Source organism: Oncorhynchus tshawytscha, linkage group LG12 (genome assembly GCF_018296145.1).
Source record: "Oncorhynchus tshawytscha isolate Ot180627B linkage group LG12, Otsh_v2.0, whole genome shotgun sequence".
NCBI classification, from domain to species: domain Eukaryota; kingdom Metazoa; phylum Chordata; class Actinopteri; order Salmoniformes; family Salmonidae; genus Oncorhynchus; species Oncorhynchus tshawytscha.
In genome coordinates, this window is record NC_056440.1 from 61,241,949 (window position 1) to 61,263,606 (window position 21,658).

Sequence of the window (21,658 nt, forward strand, 5' to 3'; positions counted from 1 at the left end):
TAAAGAAATCAGAATGTTAGGTTTATTTACTTTTCTAAGTTATCACTTTAGGAAAGGCAGATAAGGTAAAAAAGGAAAACACCTGAAATCAAATGGCAAAAAACACTGTTGGATAAAGTAAAAGCACTATTTGCACAAAACTTCAAAATAACAGGTACCTCAAACATATTGACAGGCATAAAGACAAATGAATTTTCGCAGGAACAATCATTGTATAGTTGTAACTGCTTCTTGAACATAATATACTAGTCTGCTGTTAGCATCATGTAATGTTGTACCGATCCCTAAGTAGAAGACACATTTGTCAGACAGTGCATTGTCAAAAAAACAAAAACATCTAGATTATTGCTCACTTGTAGCTGTAGTTACTTTACCCATGGCAACTAACTGCTACGGTATGGTTATGTGGTGTTCACACTTCAATACAGATTTGAATTAGAAATCAATTTCTGAGTTTCTCATAGTGTCTATGTACCATAGTACCAACATTTATGGAGAAATGCTCCTAGGCAGCAGTGAGAGAAGTTCTGAGAGTACCTGAGGGTTGCTTCTTGTAGTCAGACTGCCAGCTTTGTGCTCTAAGTGAAGATCTCACTCTGAGTACTACATATTTTCATACAGAGAAACATGGAAACACACATTGACATCCAAAGACACCACGGCACACACAGACACACACACACATTTTGCTCAAAATTTCATCAACATCTTTCCCATGGCATGTGAACAGTCCATTTAACACACATCTCCTTCTTCTGTTAAACTTCTTTCAGGAAGCAGGGATTCCTTCAACCTCTGTGTCGACTCTAGAAGATCCCAGGCAGCAGGCGATAGGGAACTGCATCCGTGTAGCGCTTCCAGTCTTTGCCGTACTTGCTGCTGCAGCGATGCTCGTCTCTCACACAGCGGTGCACCAGCAGGATGGTCATGTAGACGATGTAGAAGTAGGGGTGAATGTGGCCGAAGCCGCAGGCTGCACAGTAGGCCAGCGAGCCCATCAGGTCGCCCGTGTAGTTGAGGTGGCGTGCCACGCCCCAGAAGCCGGAGGTCATGAGCTTGCTGTGGTGCAGGCTGCCGTCACCCGAGCGGTAGGCACACTCAATGAAGGTGGGCTTCTTGCCCCAGACGGAGCACTTCCCCTCGGTACGGCGGAACAGGTCCTTCTGGTGGTTGGTGGAGCGGAAGACGTAGTAACCCACCAGACCCAAGAGGAGGACAGCAGCAGCATGGGTTGTGGAGAGCTGGACTGGGTTGTACACCAGATACAGGCCCTGTAGAAAGAGACATACAGTATGATGTCTTGGCCGTTGAACGGAAAACAAGAGACTCCATAACAGCTACATTTAACTCAGGGTGTATAATCGAAGCGCATCAACTCAACTACAATTTCCATGACTTATTCATATTTTTGCAGTGGCTTCTGTGTTGGGTGTCTGACTAGTTAATTATTTTACGATGATGTGACTTACCTGCAGCGTGTAGAGGAAGGGCAGCCACACACAGTCTCCCCAGCCCAGGTACCAGCCAAAGTGGTCATGGCAGATGTCAATCGTCTTCAGGTACCATGCCTCATTCCAGAAGAAGTCGAGAACATAGATTGCCTGGAGGAGTAGCTATTACATTAGTAGCCATTCATTGGAGGTAAAGCTTACCTAAACTGGTTCAGTCAAAGCTACCACTCTAAGGTCTAGTCACTCGCTAACATACACTGCCATCTAGTGGTAAAGGGAGAGGAGTGTCTCACCTGCAGCACATTAACCAGGATCATAGAGTTAGTCACATAGCCATAGAGCTCCTGCTGTTTGGCTGCATAGGAGAGGTTGATTAGAGTCCAGGCAACAATACCAGGTCTCCCGTTGAAGAAGAGCTTGAAGTCGAACCATTTCCCGATGCGGGGATTGAACTCAATGCCCATCATGTAGTTATAGAAGACGTTGCCTGTGAATTTGCTGGAAAATGATAAAGGCAATTCAGATTAAATAGGCCCAAAGTGACAAGTTTGAATGAAATATAACATATTATTGGACGCATCTAGTCCTCACCAGTCCTCGGCATTGGTGGGGAAGAGGTAGGCCTTGACAAAGGCAAAGGTGGACACAACATAGCCCAGTATGTTGGTGCACCACAGCAGTGGGATCCAGTTGTCGAAGATTATGGTGGGGGAAAACCAGTGGAAGTATTGAGCGTTGGCATACCATAGGGCATGGGTGATTAGCCACGACTGTAAACCGTTGATCTCATACTTGTTTATGAGGCCTAGGAGAGAACAAACAATGTGGGGTGAAACCAATGACTGCATATATGAATGGACAAAGCCAGGTGACACTATTCATTCCTATGTGAAGACTCAATAGCGCATTGAAGCTGTTGTTTCAGATGGCGTCTCATGGAGACAATGTGCGCAGTTTGAGCTACTCCTGGAAGTGGCATTGCAGGCTAGCTAGGCGCTGCCCTCTCTCATTGTGAATCAGGTTGAAGGTCGATCAGGGTACTGTAGGCTACCATTTTTTTTATTTTTTATTTTACCCCTTTTTCTCCCCAATTTCGTGGTATCCAATTGTTTTAGTGGCTACTATCTTGTCTCATCGCTACAACTCCCGTATGGGCTCGGGAGATACGAAGGTTGAAAGTCATGCGTCCTCCGATACACAACCCAATCAAGCCGCACTGCTTCTTAACACAGCGCACATATAACCCGGAAGCCAGCTGCACCAATGTGACGGAAGAAACACCGTGCACCTGGCAACCTTGGTTAGTGCGCACTGCGCCCGGCCCGCCACAGGAGTCACTGGTGCGCGATGAGACAAGGTCATCCCTACCGGCCAAGCCCTCCCTAACCCAGACGACGCTAGGCCAATTGTGGGTGGCCCAACAGACCTCCCGGTCGCGACCGGTTACGACAGAGCCTGGGCGCGAACCCAGAGTCTCTGATGGCACGCTGCAGTACAGCGCCCTTAACCACTGAGCCACCCGGGAGGCTACTGTAGGCTACCATTAGCAGCTAAATGATCCTTATAACTTTGTCTGTGTGTGATTTTTTTTATTTTTATGATCTATTCAAGGACATAAATCTTGTGTATTAGAAGCAATTATTGGTACCATTAACGGTCTAGATTTTTGGGGGGAATTTACACTACGATTGTCCTTTTTTCATTCACTACAATGGGGGATCATGTTTTCTGAAAACAATGCCTGCAGTACCGTGGTCAGGCTTGAACTTCTGTGCCTTCAATGAGAGGGGGCAGTAGTTCTCCCGGGTAGAAAAGAGCCAAGTGTTTGCAGACGACAACACTCAACACTATTGTGCACATAAAATATCTGTAAATATTAATAGAAACCAATCCTTCATGCAAGAAATCTCCAAAAACTAAAATGTTCTCTTCTCAGGTGCCTTACCTGCTGGGGTGCGAGCTCCATCCTGAACCCCACCAGCATAGCCAGGCAGGAACTTATGAGTGATATCAGGAACACACATGTAGAGCACCACCTGATGGAGAAACAGTGTCATTCCACAGAACTCCCATCGTTGAAATATTCTGATGCAATAAACCATAATAAAATGTCATTTACACACACGGCTCTACCTATGGCCTTACCTGGAAGGAGACCCAGACGGTGTAGATCTGAGCAGCGGTCCAGGTGAAGGAGGGGGCCTTTTCCCAGATGGAGCGCAGGGTGGCCTCTCCACTGTAGAGCTCTACCAGGGGCTGGCTGACCGAGCACTGGTATTGGTCACACACCATGACGAAGAAGAACACCAGGAAGGGGGCTGTGCACAGTAGCAGGATCACAGCGCTCAGAGAGAACCAGTCCACCTCCCTAACAGAATGGTAGGTGTGGAGGAGATAGGGGAAATAACATACAGAGTTGTTATGGTGAATAGGCATAATCATTGGAGCATTTATAATAATTCATCATTCCTGAAAATGTTTCCGTAAAAATGTTTTAATAAAAGAAAACACAAAAAAAACCACTTGATAGCCTACTGTAATTTATTTGAGAGTTGTTATTATTAGGCTGTAGATCTAATCTAACATAACGCTATGGGCAGAGGACTTTGCCTTGTGGTGTACTGCCAACTTTGTTAGAATTCACTTTTAAAGATAAGCATGACCAGTTTATCTTACAGGCTCATTTGAAAACCACTGATTATATGACAAGAATGATATAGGCCAACATTTCAGTGACTGTCTGTCCATGTAGTGACTGTCCATCAGTGGAGGCTGCAGAGGGGAGGAACGGAGTGAATAGAATGGCATCAAAATACCATGCCACTTATTCTGCTCCAGCCATTACCACGAACCCATCCTCCCCAATGAAGGTGCCACAAGCCTACTGTGCTGTCTATGTACAGCACAAATCAACATAAATCCTGAGAGCCTAGTTTTTCCTTTTTTAAAATTATTTCGTATTGAATCCATTCGCTAACCTGAGTTTTGTATAAGGGCTACAATAGCAAAGGGCTACAATAGCAAAGGGCTACAATAGCAAAGGGCTACAATAGCAAAGGGCTACAATAGCAAAGGGCTACAATAGCAAAGGGCTACAATAGCAAAGGGCTACAATAGCAAAGGGCTACAATAGCAAAGGGCTACAATAGCAAAAACATGTACAGTGGCAAGAAAAAGCATGTGAACCATTTGGAATGACCTGGACTTCTGCATAAATGGGTCATAAAATGTGACAACATTTCTCAACAATAGACAAACAAACAGTCTGCTTAAACTAATAACACAAACAATTATATGTTTTCATGTCTTTCTTGAACACACCGTGTAAACATTCACAGTGCAGGGTAGAAAAAGTATGTGAACCCTTAGATTTAATAACTGGTTCAACTTTCTTTGGCAGCAATAACCTCAACCAAACGTTTTCTGTAGTTGCGGCTCAGACCTGCACAACGGTCAGGAGGAATTTTGGACCATTCCTCTTTACAAAACTGTTCCAGTTCAGAAATATTCTTGGGATTTCTGGTGTGAGCCGCTCTCTTGGGATCATGCCACAGCGTCTCAATCGGGTTGAGGTCAGGACTCTGACTGGGCCATTCCAGAAGCTGTATTTTCTTCTGTTGTTGATTTACTTCTGTGTTTTGGGTCGTTGTCCTGTTGCATCACCCAACTTCTGTTGAGCTTCAATTGGCGGACAAATAGCTTAACATTCTCCTGCAAAATGTCTTAAACTTGGGAAATCACTTTTCTGTCGATGATAGCAAGCTGTCCAGGCCCTGAGGCAGAAAAGCATCTCCAAACCATGATGCTCCCTCCACCATACTTTACAGTTGGGATAAGGTTTTGATGTTGGTGTGCTGTGCCTTTTTTTCTCCACACAATGTTGTGTGTTCCTTCCAAACAACTCAACTTTAGTTTAATCTGTCCATAGAATATTTTGCCAGTTGCGTTATGGAACATCCAGATGCTCTTTTGCGAACTTCAGACATGCAGCAATGTTTTTTTTTGGACAGCAGTGGCTTCTTCTGTGGTGTCCTTCCGTGAACATCATTCTTGTTTCATGTTTTACGTATCGTAGACTCGTCAGAGATGTTAGCATGTTCCAGAGATTTCTGTAAGTCTTTAGCTGCACTCTAGGATTCTTCTTAACCTCATTGAGCATTCTGCGCTGTGCTCTTGCAGTCATCTTTGCAGGACGGCCACTCCTAGGGAGAGTAGCAACAGTGCTGAACTTTCTCAATTTTTAGACATTTTGTCAAGCCGTGGACTGATGAACATCAAGGCTTTTAGAGATACTTGATGTAACCCTTTCCAGCTTCATGCAAGTCAACACTTCTTAATATTGGGTCTTCTGAGATCTCTTTTGTTCGAGGCATGGTTCACACCAGGCAATGCTTCTTGTGAATAGCAAACTCAAATTTTGTGAGTGTTTTTTATAGGGCAGAGCAGCTCTAACCAACATCTCCAATCTCGTCTCAATGATTGTACTCCAGGTTAGCTGACTCCTGACTCCAATTAGCTTTTGGAGAAGTCATTAGCCAAGGGGTTCACATACTTTTTCCAACATACACTGTGAATGTTTAAATTATGTATTCAATAGAGACAAGAAAAATACAAGAATTTGTGTGTTATTAGTTTAAGCAGGCTGTGTTAGTTGAAGATCAGATCTAATTGTATGACCAATTTATGCAGAAATCCAGATAATTCCAAAGGGTTCACATACTTTTCCTTGCCACTGTGCGTCACTTTTTAACTTATTTTAGTGGCAGCAACCCATAACCCAATGAAATCTGGAATAGACATATCATGGAAATATAATGTGTGGGTGATGGAAGCTTGTGAACTGATTCAAACTGGTTGTTTATTTTCCCCAGTCAAATACTTTACTTCCTTTTCATACTACCTTTGTCTACTGAAGATTAAGCAGGTCCCCACACACAATCTTGCCCAATACTTTGAGCAGCTGCCCTCCCCAAACAAATATAAGGTCCCACTGTTCAGCAAGAATAGGAGCAGGGCAAGTTTCATTCCGACAGCCTGAACAGTGGGATATAGGACAGATGTAGGTCCAATGGTCAGACAGTAGCCCACAGGGACTGTGCATATGTGTGCATTAACTATGACATTTCCAGTGTTTTCTGTATTAGGTATTTGTAAACTGATTTCACACAATTAATTTCCATATAAATGGAGATTAAAGATGGAATCCGCAGATGGGGAAACAGCGCCACAGTCTGCCCCAAAGCCGTTTTTTGTTTTTCTTTGACGAAGCAGAGGTGGGGAGTGTACAAGAAATCGCAGTCTACATTGTTGCAAACAGATGTGTCAGTTTTGCCATTAAGGATTGCAGCTTTAAGTATATTTTATCATAATCAGTCCTGAACCAACAGACAGTGAACATAGTTACATGTGAACCCAGTTACCCGAGTAGAGCATTAATGACTATAGGCCTACAGTAGGTCAGCTTCATCTTACCATGCTCTTCCCCACTGCCCTGCAGGTTCCTCTGTTGTCTCAGACGCCCCCCCGTTAGAGCTGAGCCTCTGGCGCCTCCGGGTGGCCTCCATGGCCACTGCAGAAGACATCTCTAGAGAAACAGAGAGAGAGAGTAGAGAGTCATGGTAATGACCAAGACATAACAAACCGACTGTACCTTATAGCCAATAAGGTAATGTGGGATATCAAAGGACATCTGGTGGCCTTTGAGGACCTGACCTAAAACATTATGTGATGGTGCTGTACATGATACATGGTTAAATATTATTAGTAAACCTTAAGGATCAAAAGTCGATTACACAAGGCTGCATGGGGTGTGTGTCCAAGAGTGATAATGACAAGCCAGATGGCTACTATTTGATGCACACAGGATGTTGTATAATACAGATCAAAATGTCACAAATCTTTTGGTCCCAGTGTGGTAAGGCCTACAGTTTGTCTGTTTGACACATGCACAATTCTAAAGGTTTATGAATAGACATGAGCATGATAATTCTACAATGAGAGGTTTTAGCACAACACAGTTGTGTATGTTAGCAAATCTAATGCAAATGTTGAAACATATCAAACACACTGGAAAAAATGTGTACTTACACTTTAATAACACCATAACTGCATATGATTACTACATGGGCTCAAAGACACCATAGAACCAAACAAACTTTTTCACCCCCATTATTAAACTACTTCTAATGTTGCTCATCCCCTCCATTAATATTAACATGTATGCATGCATTACTTCATCGCTTTGGTTAAAAGTGTCTGCTAAATGGCATATATTATATTATTATACCATACATCAGAGGTAGGGCCTACACATGTACTGTAACAATCCACAGAAGGGGTAAAGCAGACACACAGGGATAGTAATAGCAGGTCTCTGGGTATAGGTCATGTTATGTCACCTGAAACGTTTTTGGACTAAATCCAACATACAGATACAACGATAATGCTGAGGGGAACACATTTTGTACGTAGTTGACAACAACACTTTCGGCAGAGTGACGGCTGTCACACATTCACATAGACCACTCAAATATTTTTGTATACAAGACTGATTGAAGTAAGTAGAAGATGAGTTTCATAAAAAGCATAGACTTCATTCTCCACCCTTTTAACGTTACTTAAAATTATTGATAGGCCTACAACAAGCGTCAGCTGCTTTTACACCCGATTATTGAATAAATACCCGCAAGTCCCTGAAATTGTATTGTCAATAATTCTGTACGAAATGTAGAAAACGGATCGAATGAATAGACGTTAGATAGAGGCTCTCACAAAACAATTGATAATAAATTGCCTAACGCTGCCATAACGCACCTCCAGAAAAAGCCATAACTCATATGGACAATAGATAATGCATAATGTCGAGGATCATAGACGGAAAAATAACATAAGCATTATAAGCAGACATTGAATTTCAATAGGTCTGTCTAAAATATAATTTCGTAGGCTACTCACCAACTTCTAGGACCTATGGGAAAACTCTTGGACCAGATGTGTATGATATAACGAATAAAAGGTTCTATATTAACAACAACTCCGCCCAAATAATAAATGCGTGCGAACCTACAGCCAATAATGTCTCAGTAGGGTACGCGCCGCACTGCCATATCGACCTCTGATTGGATAACACTGATCTGAAGCCACGAGCGCCTGATGAGCTCATGAATAGTTGGGCCATTAAAAATAATACATCCACATTCAACAAACCGACAGACCCAAATAAATCCTCAACATATTTTGAACCAATAAGTGGACAACATCAGACAGTCACACTGTCTTCATGATGACAATATCTGCATACAGCTGTCATATGATGACAGAATAATACAGGATGATGTAGCTAAAATAAATACAAATATTTATAGATTAAATAGTAGGCTACTTTTATATTGTATTTTTTTTCATGAAGTCGCAACTTTACACAACATGTGAAGTTTGAGATCTACTTTTCATCTTGGTTTCCACAATATTTTTATTTATGGAAGCATCAACATTTTTAAGTCTGAAATATGGACAAATTTTAAAACATATTGAAGACGACCGGTAGATCTACTCAATTACAGGCATCCTAATTTTGTACAGAAGAGGCACAGCAGCTTGTTGTATAAATAAGTTTCCTGTCTCTTTAATAAGACGTACGAGGAGGAGGGGCAGTACAAGCAAAGATTTGTATCCCTAAACCAAGATAAACCACAGCCTGTCGTTTCAAATGGTTCATAGTGGGCAGAACAAGCATGGAGGTGGGCAGGGCCAATAACGCTTTAGTGAGATCCTATTGGCGCGTTCTAGCAATGTTTTGAAACTTTGTCAAAGGGTAAAGTCTACAAAACCTTATCCACTCTGTTCGTAACATATTTTTGGGGGGGGAACTGTATTGAGATAAAATGATGAGAAAATTAGCACAATGTCGGCCAAAATCCATAGCATTCCATCTCTCCCACTGCCGGCCACTCAGCTTCCGCTCACTGTCATATTTGGTACATTATTTGAGCGAGTGAAAAGCCACTCGGGTGCTTCACATTTATGCATCCGGTGAAATATCTGTCTCGTTGTTCTATCTGTGGTAGAGGTTCCCGGATCGAAGTGACACAATTCCAATTTAGATATTTTTGAGTCGAGTGTTACAGTAACTCATTTGAGAATTTAAACTAAGGTTTCAACGTTTGAATATCAACAAGGCTACTTTGTTGCACCGTTTTATGAAATGGGACGAAAGGTTATATTAGCTACGTGCTCCTTGAATCAATGGGCACTAGATTTTGACGGAAACTTAGAGAGAATACTGAGAAGTAAGTCCGAATAAAATAATTGAGAATCACACTCTCCAAGCTTCTCCGAAGTAAAAATCGTCGAATTGAAGATGCATTGTCCATTTAACTTAAACTGTAGTGGGTTCATATACAGAGCTGTTTTAAAGGTAATATGGTGTGTTGTAATGATTTATAGATATTCCACTTAGAAGCCTGGAGTATACTATACTAGGCAACTTGCTCTGCGGGAATAGCTTGCAAGTCTTGCAATCAGGACTCTGGACATGCCATTCATTTTACTAATGATATCTTTCTCATGACTAGGTATCGCGATAGCCAAGTCTCAGGGGGCTAAATACAGACTGGGACCAGAACTGGAAATATGGTATATATAATCTACATCTCTTTCATCAAAGTTGTGATTGTTGAGTACATTACTGTATACAGTATGTAGACTAGAACAAAAATGTAGCTTATTAGACAAATGTATGTCTTTGTTTGTGGTCTTTTTATTTGACTCCTATAAAGCTCTGCATTTGCATATAATAAGCATCCTACATTGCCATGCCTGCTCTGAATTTCCATGAACTCTCCCTCAACCTCCTCTCTTTCTGTCCCTGGTCATCAGTGGGTATGGCTGTGCAGACCACTTCTACGAGTCAGACACCCTGCTGCACTGCTTCCAGGTACTCAGGAAGCTGCTGGAGTCACCTGTCACCCAGGACATCATCTGCGATGTTGGCATGTCAGTCACACTTCCCACAAGCACTTCAGCTCGGTTGTCCCTCTCTTTGCCTCCTGGACTATCATACCCCACTAAACAGTGTATGTTGTAGTAAGATTTCCGTAACCTGTGGCTAATGTTCTCCATGTCCCCCTCAGGCCCATCATGCATCATAATGTTCGGTATAACTGCAGAGTAATTTTCCTCAACGGGTAAGTCTCGGAAATAAGCAATTCTGCATTGATGTAGGTTATGTGCATTGTCAATAGTAAGTAGGTGTAATTGTTCACAATTCTTACCCACTTTTTAAAGGAAAATCTTGTTGATCCGACCCAAGATGCTGCTGGCCAACTATGGAAACAACCGGGAGTTCCGCTGGTTTTCACCATGGAATAAACTCAGGTAAGTGATCAACATTGAATCTGCACAAGAAACCCTTCCTTCTGAACATAATGATAATACTTTGATAAACAGTGAAATTAGAGAGATTCTCAGGTACTTTTGTATACTTTTTAGCCAGTAGTTCGGACAGTAAGGCTTACGAGCCAAAAGTAGTCTCAGAAAATTGCATACTATGTCACATATGTTCAGATATGTGCACCATGTCATTGCTCTCACTCTGCTGTGTGGGCATCTTGCTAGTTGACACTCAAATGGCGAGGGGCTGAAGGGGGAAAATGGTGCAGCACAGCTTCCAGAAAACAGTTGCTTTCAAACTAGGGATTTTGTGGCTAATTGAAGTAAGACAGTACTTCTGCTCATATATTATGCATATATGAACTACACATGGAGACTTCCGGTCCAAAGTGAGAGGTTTAAAAAATACTTGGTAGTCGCAAAAGTTCCGGAACATCTTTAGATGTTTAGGTCAAAGCAGATTTGGTACGTGGAAAAGGACACAAATCCATATTTTTCACATCACACGTAATAACATACGCATTTTGCTGCACCTGTCAAAAAACCTGCAAATCTCTCTACGTGACCATTAAACTTTGATTTGAACATGGCATTATTGTGTTTGTCTGCCACAGACATGTGGAGGAGTACTACCTGCCCAGGATGATCCAGGACATGACAGGACAGGTAGGATCCATCTCTCTCTAATGGCAGGGTGTTGGTATGCACTAACAAGGATCAGTGATAAGAGGATTATTTGCACGTTTCTTCATTTAAAGGAAATCTGCACCATTAATATACAGTACCAGTCAAAAGTTAGACACACCTACTCATTCAAGGATTTTTGTTAATTTTTACTATTTTCCACAATGTAGAATAATAGTGAAGACATCAAAACTATGAAATAACACATGGAATCATGTAGTAACTAAAAAAGTGTTAAACAAATCTAAATATATTTCATTTTTGATTCTTCAAAGTAGGCTTCTTTTGCCTTGATGACAACTTTGCCCACTCTTGGCATTCTCTCAACCAGCTTCACCTGGAATGCTTTTACAACAGTCTTGAAGGAGTTCCCACATATGCTGAGCACTTGTTAGCTGCTATTCCTTCACTCTGAGGTCCAACTCATCCCAAACCATCTCAATTAGGTTGATGTCAGGTGATTGTGGAGGCCAGGTCAACTGATGCAGCACTCCATCACTCTCCTTCTTGGTCAAATAGCCCTTACACAGCCGGGAGGTGTGTTGGGTCATTGTCCTGTTGAAAAACAACTGATTGGCCCACTAAGCGAAAACCAGATGGGATGGCATATCGCTGCAGAATGCTGTGGTAGCCATGCTGGTTAAGTGTGCCTTGAATTCAAAATAAATCTGACAGTGTCACCAGCAAAGCACCATCAGACCTCCTCTTCCATGCTTCACGGTGGGAACCACACATGCGGGGATCATCTGTTCACCTACTCTGCGTCTCACAACGACACAGCGTTTGGAACCAAAAATCTCACATCCACCGGTCTAATGTCCATTGCTCATGTTTCTTGGCCCAAGAAAGTCTCTTCTTCTTATTGGTGTCCTTTATTAGTGGTTTCTTTGCAGCAATTCCATGAAGGCCTGATTCACGCAGTCTCCTCTGGACAGTTGATGTTGAGATGTGTCTGTTACTTGAACTCTGTGAAGCATTTATTTGGGCTGCAATTTCCGAGGTTGGTATAACTCTAATGAATGTATCCTCTGCAGCAGAGGTAACTCTGGGTCTTCCTTTCCTATGGTGGTCCTCATGAGAGCCAGGTTCATGTTTTTTGCGACTGCACATGGAAACTTTCAAAATTCGTAAAGATGTCTGCTTTGACTGACCTTCATGTCTTAAAGTAATGATGGACTATTGTTTGTCTTTGCTTATTTGAGCTGTTCTTGCCATAATATGGACTTGGTCTTTTACCAAATAGGGCTGTCTTCTGTATACTACCCCTACCCCTACCTTGTCACAACACAACTGATTGGCTCAAACGCATTATGACGGAAAGAAATTCCACAAATTAACTTTTAAGAAGGCACATCTGTTAATTGAAATGCATTCCAGGTGACTACCTCATGAAGCTGGTTGAGAGAATGCCAAGAGTGTGCAAAGCTGTCATCAAGGCAAAGGGTGGCTACTTTGAAGAATCTCAAATATAAAATATATTTGGATTTGTTTAACACTTTCTTTTAGTTACTACATGATTCCATATGTGTTATTTCAAGTTTTGAGGTCTTCACTATTATCCTACAATGTAGAAAATAGTAAAAATAAAAACCCTGGAATGAGTAGGTGCGTCCAAACTTTAGAATGGTACTATATATGTGCAGCAATCAATAGTATCATCCATTTAATGTGATCGTTAATGAAATTCCTTTCCATTGTTCTGTCTCCTGAAGGACACTGTCCCCTTTGGTGACTGCATCCTCTCAACCAAAGACACCTGCATTGGGAGTGAAATGTGTGCAGAGCTGTGGAACCCTAGGAGGTACATTCAATGAAGAGTCTCAAATGAAGGCCTTTTCTTTTCAAAACATTACTCAATTTCTGTAATGAGTTGTGTAATACTGTGTGCCTTAGTTATTTGTGTAATGGATCAAAGGAGAGCTCAAATGTTTTTGAGAGATGAAGTGAGATTGCATATGTGAATAAATATATACTGTATGTGTGTTTTTCTAGTAAGCTACGGTATGTAATGATGTATGTGGGAATGTCATGTGCTTGGCAGCCCCCATGTGGACATGGGTCTGGACGGCGTGGAGATCTTCACAAACTCCTCAGCCAGCTACCACGAGCTACGCAAGGCAGACCACAGAGTGAACCTGGTTAAATCAGCCACCATGAAGGTGATTGTACACACACGAACGGACGGATACATGCATGAACACACGCGCATGTTAAACAGCCCTTCAAACTCAACTCTGGACCTGGAAGCTAGTTCCACTGCATTTTTTCATTGTTCCCCTCTAATCAGGGACTAATTTAGACCTGGGACACCAGGCGTGTGCAATTAATTATAAGGTAGAACAGAAAACCAGCAGGCTCCGGACTACGTAGGGTAAGAGCTGAGTACCTCTGTTGTGCAGTATGTTTAGTGAGAATAGAGGTACTGCATGTTGCCTGCCCAGTAACCACTTGGAGGCACTGTTTTGTCATTATAATACTGCTCCATTTCATACATTGTTTTGCCTACATGTATATTTTGACGAGTATGAGTTTGGGTAACACTTATCATCACATTGATCCTAGACGTGTGTAATAACACTACTACATAACAACATTGTTGTTACATGTTATTTTAGTCAATTGTTATTGCATAGTAATGAAGTTGAGTGATTTCTGATATTACAAGTGTGTTGTTTTGCACAGAGTGGGGGGATCTACATGTTTGCCAATCAGAAGGGTTGTGATGGAGACAGACTCTACTACGATGGTTGTGCCACGGTGGCCATCAACGGGGACATAGTGGCCCAGGGAAGACAGTTCTCCCTGGATGACGTGGTAAGGACAGGTTAAACATAACAAAATGTACATGTGAGAAGAATATCTTACAGCCTATTATTTCACCCTCACTTCACACACCAGGGTGAGATGTGTTTGATTATATGGGTTGGCCAAGTCAGCATGTTGTATAATGCTAGCCATTCCCGAAGTGAACTCTTGGACTGTGTGTGTGTGTGTGTGTTGCAGGAGGTTGTGACTGCCATTCTGGATCTGGAGGATGTCCGCAGCTACAAAGGAGAGCATTGCCACCCACATGTGGTGAGCTGACACCTCTCTTCAAAACAGGGCACTTTTTACTTCTCAGAAACGGTAGGTGTGATTCAGAAACACATTACTCCCCAAGTTAAACTAGCCACACAAGGGGAACCAGAGGTAATCCTGTTCAACATTCAACTCCCCAACCCAAGGCTCTGTCTCTGCCCGGTGTCGTCTTTCCTCCCTACACTGGGTACACACAGAGAGAGTCCCTTCAATTATTGACTCGGGACTCAAAATAGCATGCCGGTTACATTTGAAATGTCACATGGTTTGCTGATATGTCCTCTGCTCCACTGTGTCCAGGAGTATGAGCACAAGCCGTGCCATCGAGTCAAATTGGACTTCTCCCTGTCTGATTGTGAAGATGTCTACCTCCCCACTCACCAGCCCATTGAGTGGCAGTTCCACACCCCTGAGGAGGAGATTAGGTATGGCACCTCCTGACAAAGACTGTGATCACAAGAGTGTTGTGTGCTTTATATGCTTCCCAGAATGAATAGTAGCTATTTTTGACTGTATTTAGTATCTCCCTGTATTTAGTTTTTTTCACCATGGAATCATTGGAAACAGACAGCAATAGCAGCCTACTATATTGCCACACATTGGATTCAGGAGCTTGGCGTGTGACATTCATTTACCCTGACTGCTCCCTTTGTGTCTGAAACTGAGCTGCCTGTCTTTGGTGGAGCCAATCTCTGTCTGAGAGAAGTTAACTTGAGAAACACATTTTTTTAAAGCTACTTTCCATATCATGTGACTGCCCACCTCTTTACAGTTTACACATACATACCCTTCCATTCAGGTGACAAACAGCACAGGGCCTTCAATCTAACCTACAATTTGACCCATGTCAAATACATGCGTGTCTGTGTGATCTTGTCTTTGGTGTCTTCAGCCTGGGTCCAGCATGTTGGCTTTGGGACTACCTGAGGAGAAGTGGTCAGGTGAGTAGTGCTATATTTGGTTTAAATGATGTGTAAATGTGCTTATGCGTACCTGCTTATTACTGATTATTGGTATTGTCTGTATCTCTATCCATAAACACTCCTGTTATTCCCTGCTCCAGGCTGGTTTCCTCCTGCCTCTCAGTGGTGGTGTGGACAGTTCCTCTACAGCCTGCATTGTCTACTCCATGTGTGTGCTGGTCTGCCAGGCAGTCAGAGATGGCAGTGAGTACTGGACTGGATACTGGGGTGCCAACAGGCCCATAGTGTTTTGTTGTGTGACACAAAAGCACATGGCTCCTATTCTAAAGTTTGACATTGCATTCAGAGTTTGTCACTACAGCTTCAGCTTCTTCTCTCCCTGTATCAGACACCCAGGTGCTGGAGGATGTTCAACGGGTAGTGAATGATGGGTCCTACACCCCCCGGGACCCACGGGAGCTGTGCAGACGCATCTTTACCACCTGCTACATGGCCAGTGAGAACTCTTCAGAAGGAACCCGTAACAGGGCCAAAGACCTGGCCTCTCAGATTGGCAGGTGAGTGTCACTGGCCCCATCATAGTTGGGCAGTTGCAGACTAACAAACTAGAACACAATGAGACTCACATCTGTTATAAATCTCACCTTATGTTTTTCTTCTAAAGTTATTTTCCTTTGTATTTATCTTGTTTATTCAGCTCACACATGAACCTCAACATCGACATGGCAGTGAAAGGAATGCTGGGAATCTTCTCCATGGTTACGGGAAAGTGTCCCCAGTTCCGTGCTAACGGTGGAAGCACAAGAGAAAACCTTGCCTTACAGAATGTGCAGGTGGGTTGAGTGTCAAGGAGTACATTGTTCAGGTGTTACCTGAAACACTTCAACAAAGCAGAAACCCGTTATTGCAAAATTAATTTTAAAAATGGTTTCTGAGATGAGCAGAGCTTTTCCCCTCGCTTGCATTTCTCTTTAATCGCACCATTTACTTGCATTTTCACACATGCTCACCACAATCCTCACACTATCATGTTCCAGTTAAACGGTCTGATCTGAGTAAGCAATTGTGTGGTGTGTGAATTGTATGAAACCCTTATCCACTATCCTGTCCCTTCCAGGCCCGAATCAGGATGATTCTGGCCTATCTCTTTGCTCAGCTCAGTCAGTGGGCTGAGGGGAAACCTGGTGGCCTCCTAGTCCTTGGCTCAGCCAATGTGGATGAGAGGTTAGTGAGTACGAGAGAATGTCAATGTTTCTCTTTTTTTCTTCTTTTATTTTTTAACTATGTGCTATCTGCTTCAGTCCAACAGAAAAGTACAAAAGGTGTATGATCCCTCTCTGTATGGACCCCTCTCTGTATTTGACCTACACCTCAATACCCCTCTATTCTGCAGTCTCACTGGCTACTTCACTAAGTATGACTGCTCCAGTGCTGACATCAATCCCATTGGAGGCATCAGTAAGACAGACCTAAAAAGCTTCCTGCAGTACTGTGTCGAACAGTTCCAGCTCACCGCCCTCAAAAGGTGAAGCACGCTGCTCTGCAATCCCGTCTTCTTCTCTGGGACAATACAAAACAGTCAGTCAGGAGACTCACCATGTTGGCAACTGTCTTTATGTCCTCTGTAGTATCATGGCTGCACCTCCCACTGCAGAGCTGGAGCCCCTGACGGACGGCCAGGTGTCGCAGACTGATGAGGTAACGAGTCAGCATGTCACCTCAAGTGGAGCCAGATGTGGTCTTGAGCCCTCTGATTATGTTGATCGTTGTGGGTGTGGGCCAACCACATACGAAGTGACAACTTATTTTTCTTTCGATTTATTTATTTTCCTCACATACTGTGCACACACTGCTATGATTGACTGTTCTTTATACGTATTAAGAAAAGTTGACATTTCAGACTTACAGGTGAAAGTCATACCATAAACCCTCAGCTCTATTCAGCTTGACTACTGTTGTTATTGTCCCGCCATGTTTTTCTTCTGTGACTGTGTGACTCAACTTCCCCTGTCTATATATATACCACCTCACAAGCTTGGAAAATTAATGTCTCTTCAGGGATGTCATCTGCGCACATGGTTTGTTCAGTTATGGTGTAATCTGACCTCTTCCTTATTCCTTGCTGTCGTCCTCTCTCTTGCTCTCTCTGTGTCCCCCTCTCATTAGTCTGATATGGGGATGACATACTCAGAGCTGTCTGTGATTGGTCGGCTCAGGAAGATCTCCAAGTGCGGCCCGTACAGCATGTTCTGCAAACTCATCCACACGTGGAGGGAGGCCCTCTCCCCTCTACAGGTCACTCTACACCTCTGTATCGCACACCATTTACTATCTCAATGATAGTGTTCTGTGTCACACAAAGTCTACATGTTTACACTGAGTGGACAAAACATTAAGAACACCTTCCTAATATTGAGTGTCAAAAGCGTTCCACGGGGATGCTGGCCCATGTTGACTTCACTGCTTCCCACAGTAGTGTCAAGTTGGCTGAATGTCCTTTGGGTGGTGGACCATTCTTGATGATCACGAGAAACTGTTGAGCGTGAAAAACCAGCAGTGTTACAGTTCTTGACACAAACCAGTGCGCCTGGCACCTACTACCATAGCCCGTTCAAAGGCACTTAAATCTTTTGTTTTGCCCATTCACCCTCTGAATGGCACACACACACGATCCATGTCTCTCAATTGTTTTAAGGATTAAAGGTCCTTCTTTAATCTGTTTTACCCTTCATCTACACTGATTGAAGTGGATTTAACAAGTGATATCAATAAGGGATCATAGCTTTCCCTTGGATTCCCCTGGTTAGTCGGTCATGGAAAGAGCTGTTCATAATGTTTTGTACATTCAGTGTACGCTATCTATTTCTATGATTTGAGAATAACACTTCTTCTGACCATTTGACATTTCAGGTGGCGGCCAAAGTGAAACACTTTTTCCAGATGTATTCTGTGAACCGACACAAAATGACAACTGTGACACCATCCTACCACGCTGAGAGCTATGGCCCCGATGACAACCGCTTTGACCTCAGGCCATTCCTCTACAACACTCGCTGGTCCTGGCAGTTCAGAGCCATTGATAATCAGGTGGGGATCTGACAGTCAACATGACATTTTGTTTTATTTGACCTTTATTTAACTGGGGAAGTCAGTTAAGAACAAATTCTTATTTACAATGACGGCCTACCCCCGGCCAAACCCTCCCCTAATCCGGACGACGCTGGGCCAATTGTGTGCAACCCTATGGGACTCCCGATCACGGCCGGTTGTGATACGGCCCGGGATAGAACCTAGGTCTGTAGTGACGCATCTAGCACTGCGATGCGGTGCCTTAGACCGCTGCGCCACTCAGGATATTTTTTTTTTTTACTGTGGATCTCTCACATTTGGTTGTTCCCTCCTCAACGGCTTTATCAGATTTTATTTAATTTCACAAGAATTGTGAATGTCCATGGAACATGGTAAATTACACTGCCTGTCACCATCATTTTGTGTTAAATGCTCTACAACAAAGCTTTCTTAGTGTCCAACAAGCTTTCTCTACGCTTAACCCTGTTCTGAACACCTCCAAAACAAATGTCATGTGGTTTGGTAAGAAGAATGCCCTCCTCCCACAGGTGTTATTACTACCTCTGATGGTTTAGAGCTTGAGGTAGTCACCTCATACAAGTACTTGGGAGTATGGCTAGACGGTGCACTGTCCTTCTCTCAGCACATATCAAAGCTGCAGGCTAAAGTTAAATCTAGACTTGGTTTCCTCTATCGTAATCGCTCCTCTTTCACCCCAGCTGCCAAACTAACCCAGATTCAGATGACCATCCTACCCATGCTAGATTAAGAAGGCATCACTTGAGAGCCCCCTTATAGCAGGTAAGGGGGCTCTCAAGCGGCTAGATGTTCTTTACCATTCGGTCATCAGATTTTCCACCAATGCTCCTTATAGGACACATCCTATACTCCTCTGTAAACTGGTCATATCTGTATACCCCTTGCAAGACCCACTGGTTGATGCTTATTTATAAAACCCTCTTAGGCCTCATTCCCCCCTATCTGAGATATATACTGCAGCCCTCATCCTCCACATACAACACATGTTCTGCCAGTCACATTCTGTTAAAGGTCCGAAAAGCACACACATCCCTGGATCGCTCCTCTTTTCAGTTCACTGCAGCTAGCGACTGGAACGAGCTGCAACAAACACTCAAATTTGACAGTTTTATCTCAATCTCTTCATTCAAAGACTCAATCATGGACACTCTTACAGACAGTTGTGGCTGCTTTGCGTGATGTATTGTTGTCTCTACCTTCTTGCCCGTTGTGCTGTTGTCTATGCCCAATAATGTTTGTACCATGTTTTGTGCTGTTACCATGTTGTGTTGCTACCATGCTGTGTTGTCATGTGTTGCCACCTTGCTATGTTGTTGTCTTAGGTCTCTCTTTATGTAGTGTTGTCGTGATGTGTGTTTTGTCCTATATTTATATACAGGGGCAAGAAAAAGTATGTGAACCCTTTGGAATTGCCTGTTTTTCGGCTAAATTTGGTCGTCACATTTGATCTGATCTTCATCTTCACAACATTAGACAAACATAGTGTGCTTGAAATAATAACATACAAATTCTTGAATTTTTCTTGTCTATATTGAATACATAATTTAAACATTCACAGTGTAAGTTGGAAAAAGCATGTGAACCCCTTGGCTAATGACTTCTCCAAAAGCTAATTGGAGTCAGGAGTCAGCTAACCTGGAGTCCATTCAATGAGATTGGAGATCTTGGTTAGAGCTGCCTTGCCATCTAAAAAACACTCACAAAATTTGAGTTTGCCATTCACAAGAAGCATTGCCTGGTGTGAACCATGCCTCGAACAAAAGATATCTCAGAAGACCTAAGATTAAGAATTGTTGACTTGCATAAAACTGGAAAGGGTTACAAAAGTATCACTAAAAGCCTTGATGTTCATCAGTCCACGGTAAGACAAATTGTCCTTAAATGGAGAAAGTTCAGCACTGTTGCTACTCTCCCTAGGAGTGGCTGTCCTGCAAAGATGACTGCAAGAGCACAGCGCGGAATGTTCAATGAGGTTAAGAAGAATCCTAGTGTCAGCTGAAGACTTACAGAAATCTCTGGAACATGCTAACATCTCTGACGAGTCTACGATACCTGAAACACTAAACAAGAATGATGTTCATGGGAGGACACCACGGAAGAGGCCACTGCTGTCCAAAAAAAACAACATTGCTGCACATCTGAAGTTTGCAAAAGTGCACATGGATGTTCCCCAGCGCTACTGGCAAAATATTCTGTGGACAGATGAAACTACAGTTGAGTTGTTTGGAAGGAACACACAACCCTATGTGTGGAGAAAAAAAGGCACAGCACACCAACATCAAAACCTTATCCAAACTGTAAAGTATGGTGGAGGGAGCATCATGGTTTGGGGCTGCTTTGCTGCCTCAGGGCCTGGACAGCTTTCCATCATCTACGAAAAAATGAATTCCCAAGTTTATCGAGACATTTTGCAGGAGAATGTTAAGCTATTTGTCCGCCAATTGAAGCTCAACAGAAGTTGGGTGATGCAACAGGACACCAACCCAAAACACAGAAGTAAATCAACAGAATGGCTTCAACAGAAGAAAATACGCCTTCTGGAGTTCTGACCTTAACCCGATTTGAGATGCTGTGACATGACCTCGAGAGCAGTTCACACCAGACATCCCAAGAATATTGCTGAACTGAAACAGTTTTGTGAAGAGGAATGGTCCAAAAGTCCTTCTGACCGTTGTGCAGGTCTGATCCGCAACATCAGAAAATGTTTGAGGTTATTGCTGCCAAAGGAAGTTTAACCAGTTATTAAATCCAAGGGTTCACATACTTTTTCTACCCTGCACTGTGAATATTTACACAGTGTGTTCAATAAAGACATGAAAACGTATACTTGTTTGTGTGTTATTAGTTTAAGCCGACTGTATTTGTCTATTGTTGTGACCTAGGTGAAGATCAGATCAAATTGTATGACTTATTTATGCAGAAATCCAGGTATTTCCAAAGGGTTCACATACTTTTTCTTGCCACTGTATATACACTGCTGTTGAAAAGTTTGGGGTCACTTAGAAATGTCCTTGTTTGTGAAAG

At 42.8% G+C, this 21,658-nt stretch overlaps 2 protein-coding genes across 4 annotated transcripts in view; one reads left to right on the forward strand and one right to left on the reverse strand.

Moving 5' to 3' along the window:
• The window catches only part of LOC112263572 (7-dehydrocholesterol reductase), a 23,922-nt gene continuing 2,264 nt past the window's right edge, over positions 1 to 21,658 (reverse strand). For 2 of the 3 annotated variants that reach the window (XM_042330861.1, XM_024439985.2), the window contains exons 2-8: positions 6,924 to 7,035; positions 3,597 to 3,819; positions 3,397 to 3,487; positions 2,043 to 2,256; positions 1,745 to 1,949; positions 1,470 to 1,601; positions 1 to 1,271 (exon numbers count right to left, since the gene is read on the reverse strand). In XM_042330861.1, the coding sequence (XP_042186795.1) occupies positions 807 to 1,271; positions 1,470 to 1,601; positions 1,745 to 1,949; positions 2,043 to 2,256; positions 3,397 to 3,487; positions 3,597 to 3,819; positions 6,924 to 7,035 (1,442 nt within the window). In that variant the 3' untranslated portion in view covers positions 1 to 806. Of the gene's footprint in view, positions 1,272 to 1,469; positions 1,602 to 1,744; positions 1,950 to 2,042; positions 2,257 to 3,396; positions 3,488 to 3,596; positions 3,820 to 6,923; positions 7,036 to 8,405; positions 8,518 to 21,658 lie in introns of those variants that run through there. The other variant, XM_024439984.2, reaches the window with a different exon arrangement.
• Positions 9,491 to 21,658, forward strand: part of nadsyn1 (NAD synthetase 1) — a 13,307-nt gene continuing 1,139 nt past the window's right edge. The window contains exons 1-20 of the mRNA XM_024439983.1: positions 9,491 to 9,739; positions 10,025 to 10,085; positions 10,329 to 10,445; positions 10,583 to 10,636; positions 10,737 to 10,826; positions 11,456 to 11,507; positions 13,238 to 13,326; positions 13,567 to 13,684; positions 14,208 to 14,339; positions 14,529 to 14,600; positions 14,904 to 15,028; positions 15,496 to 15,544; positions 15,667 to 15,769; positions 15,915 to 16,083; positions 16,224 to 16,359; positions 16,644 to 16,750; positions 16,920 to 17,051; positions 17,155 to 17,224; positions 17,693 to 17,821; positions 18,437 to 18,613. Of these exons, the coding sequence (XP_024295751.1) occupies positions 9,655 to 9,739; positions 10,025 to 10,085; positions 10,329 to 10,445; positions 10,583 to 10,636; positions 10,737 to 10,826; positions 11,456 to 11,507; positions 13,238 to 13,326; positions 13,567 to 13,684; positions 14,208 to 14,339; positions 14,529 to 14,600; positions 14,904 to 15,028; positions 15,496 to 15,544; positions 15,667 to 15,769; positions 15,915 to 16,083; positions 16,224 to 16,359; positions 16,644 to 16,750; positions 16,920 to 17,051; positions 17,155 to 17,224; positions 17,693 to 17,821; positions 18,437 to 18,613 (2,067 nt within the window). The 5' untranslated portion in view covers positions 9,491 to 9,654. The remainder of the gene's footprint in view (positions 9,740 to 10,024; positions 10,086 to 10,328; positions 10,446 to 10,582; positions 10,637 to 10,736; positions 10,827 to 11,455; positions 11,508 to 13,237; positions 13,327 to 13,566; positions 13,685 to 14,207; positions 14,340 to 14,528; positions 14,601 to 14,903; positions 15,029 to 15,495; positions 15,545 to 15,666; positions 15,770 to 15,914; positions 16,084 to 16,223; positions 16,360 to 16,643; positions 16,751 to 16,919; positions 17,052 to 17,154; positions 17,225 to 17,692; positions 17,822 to 18,436; positions 18,614 to 21,658) is intronic.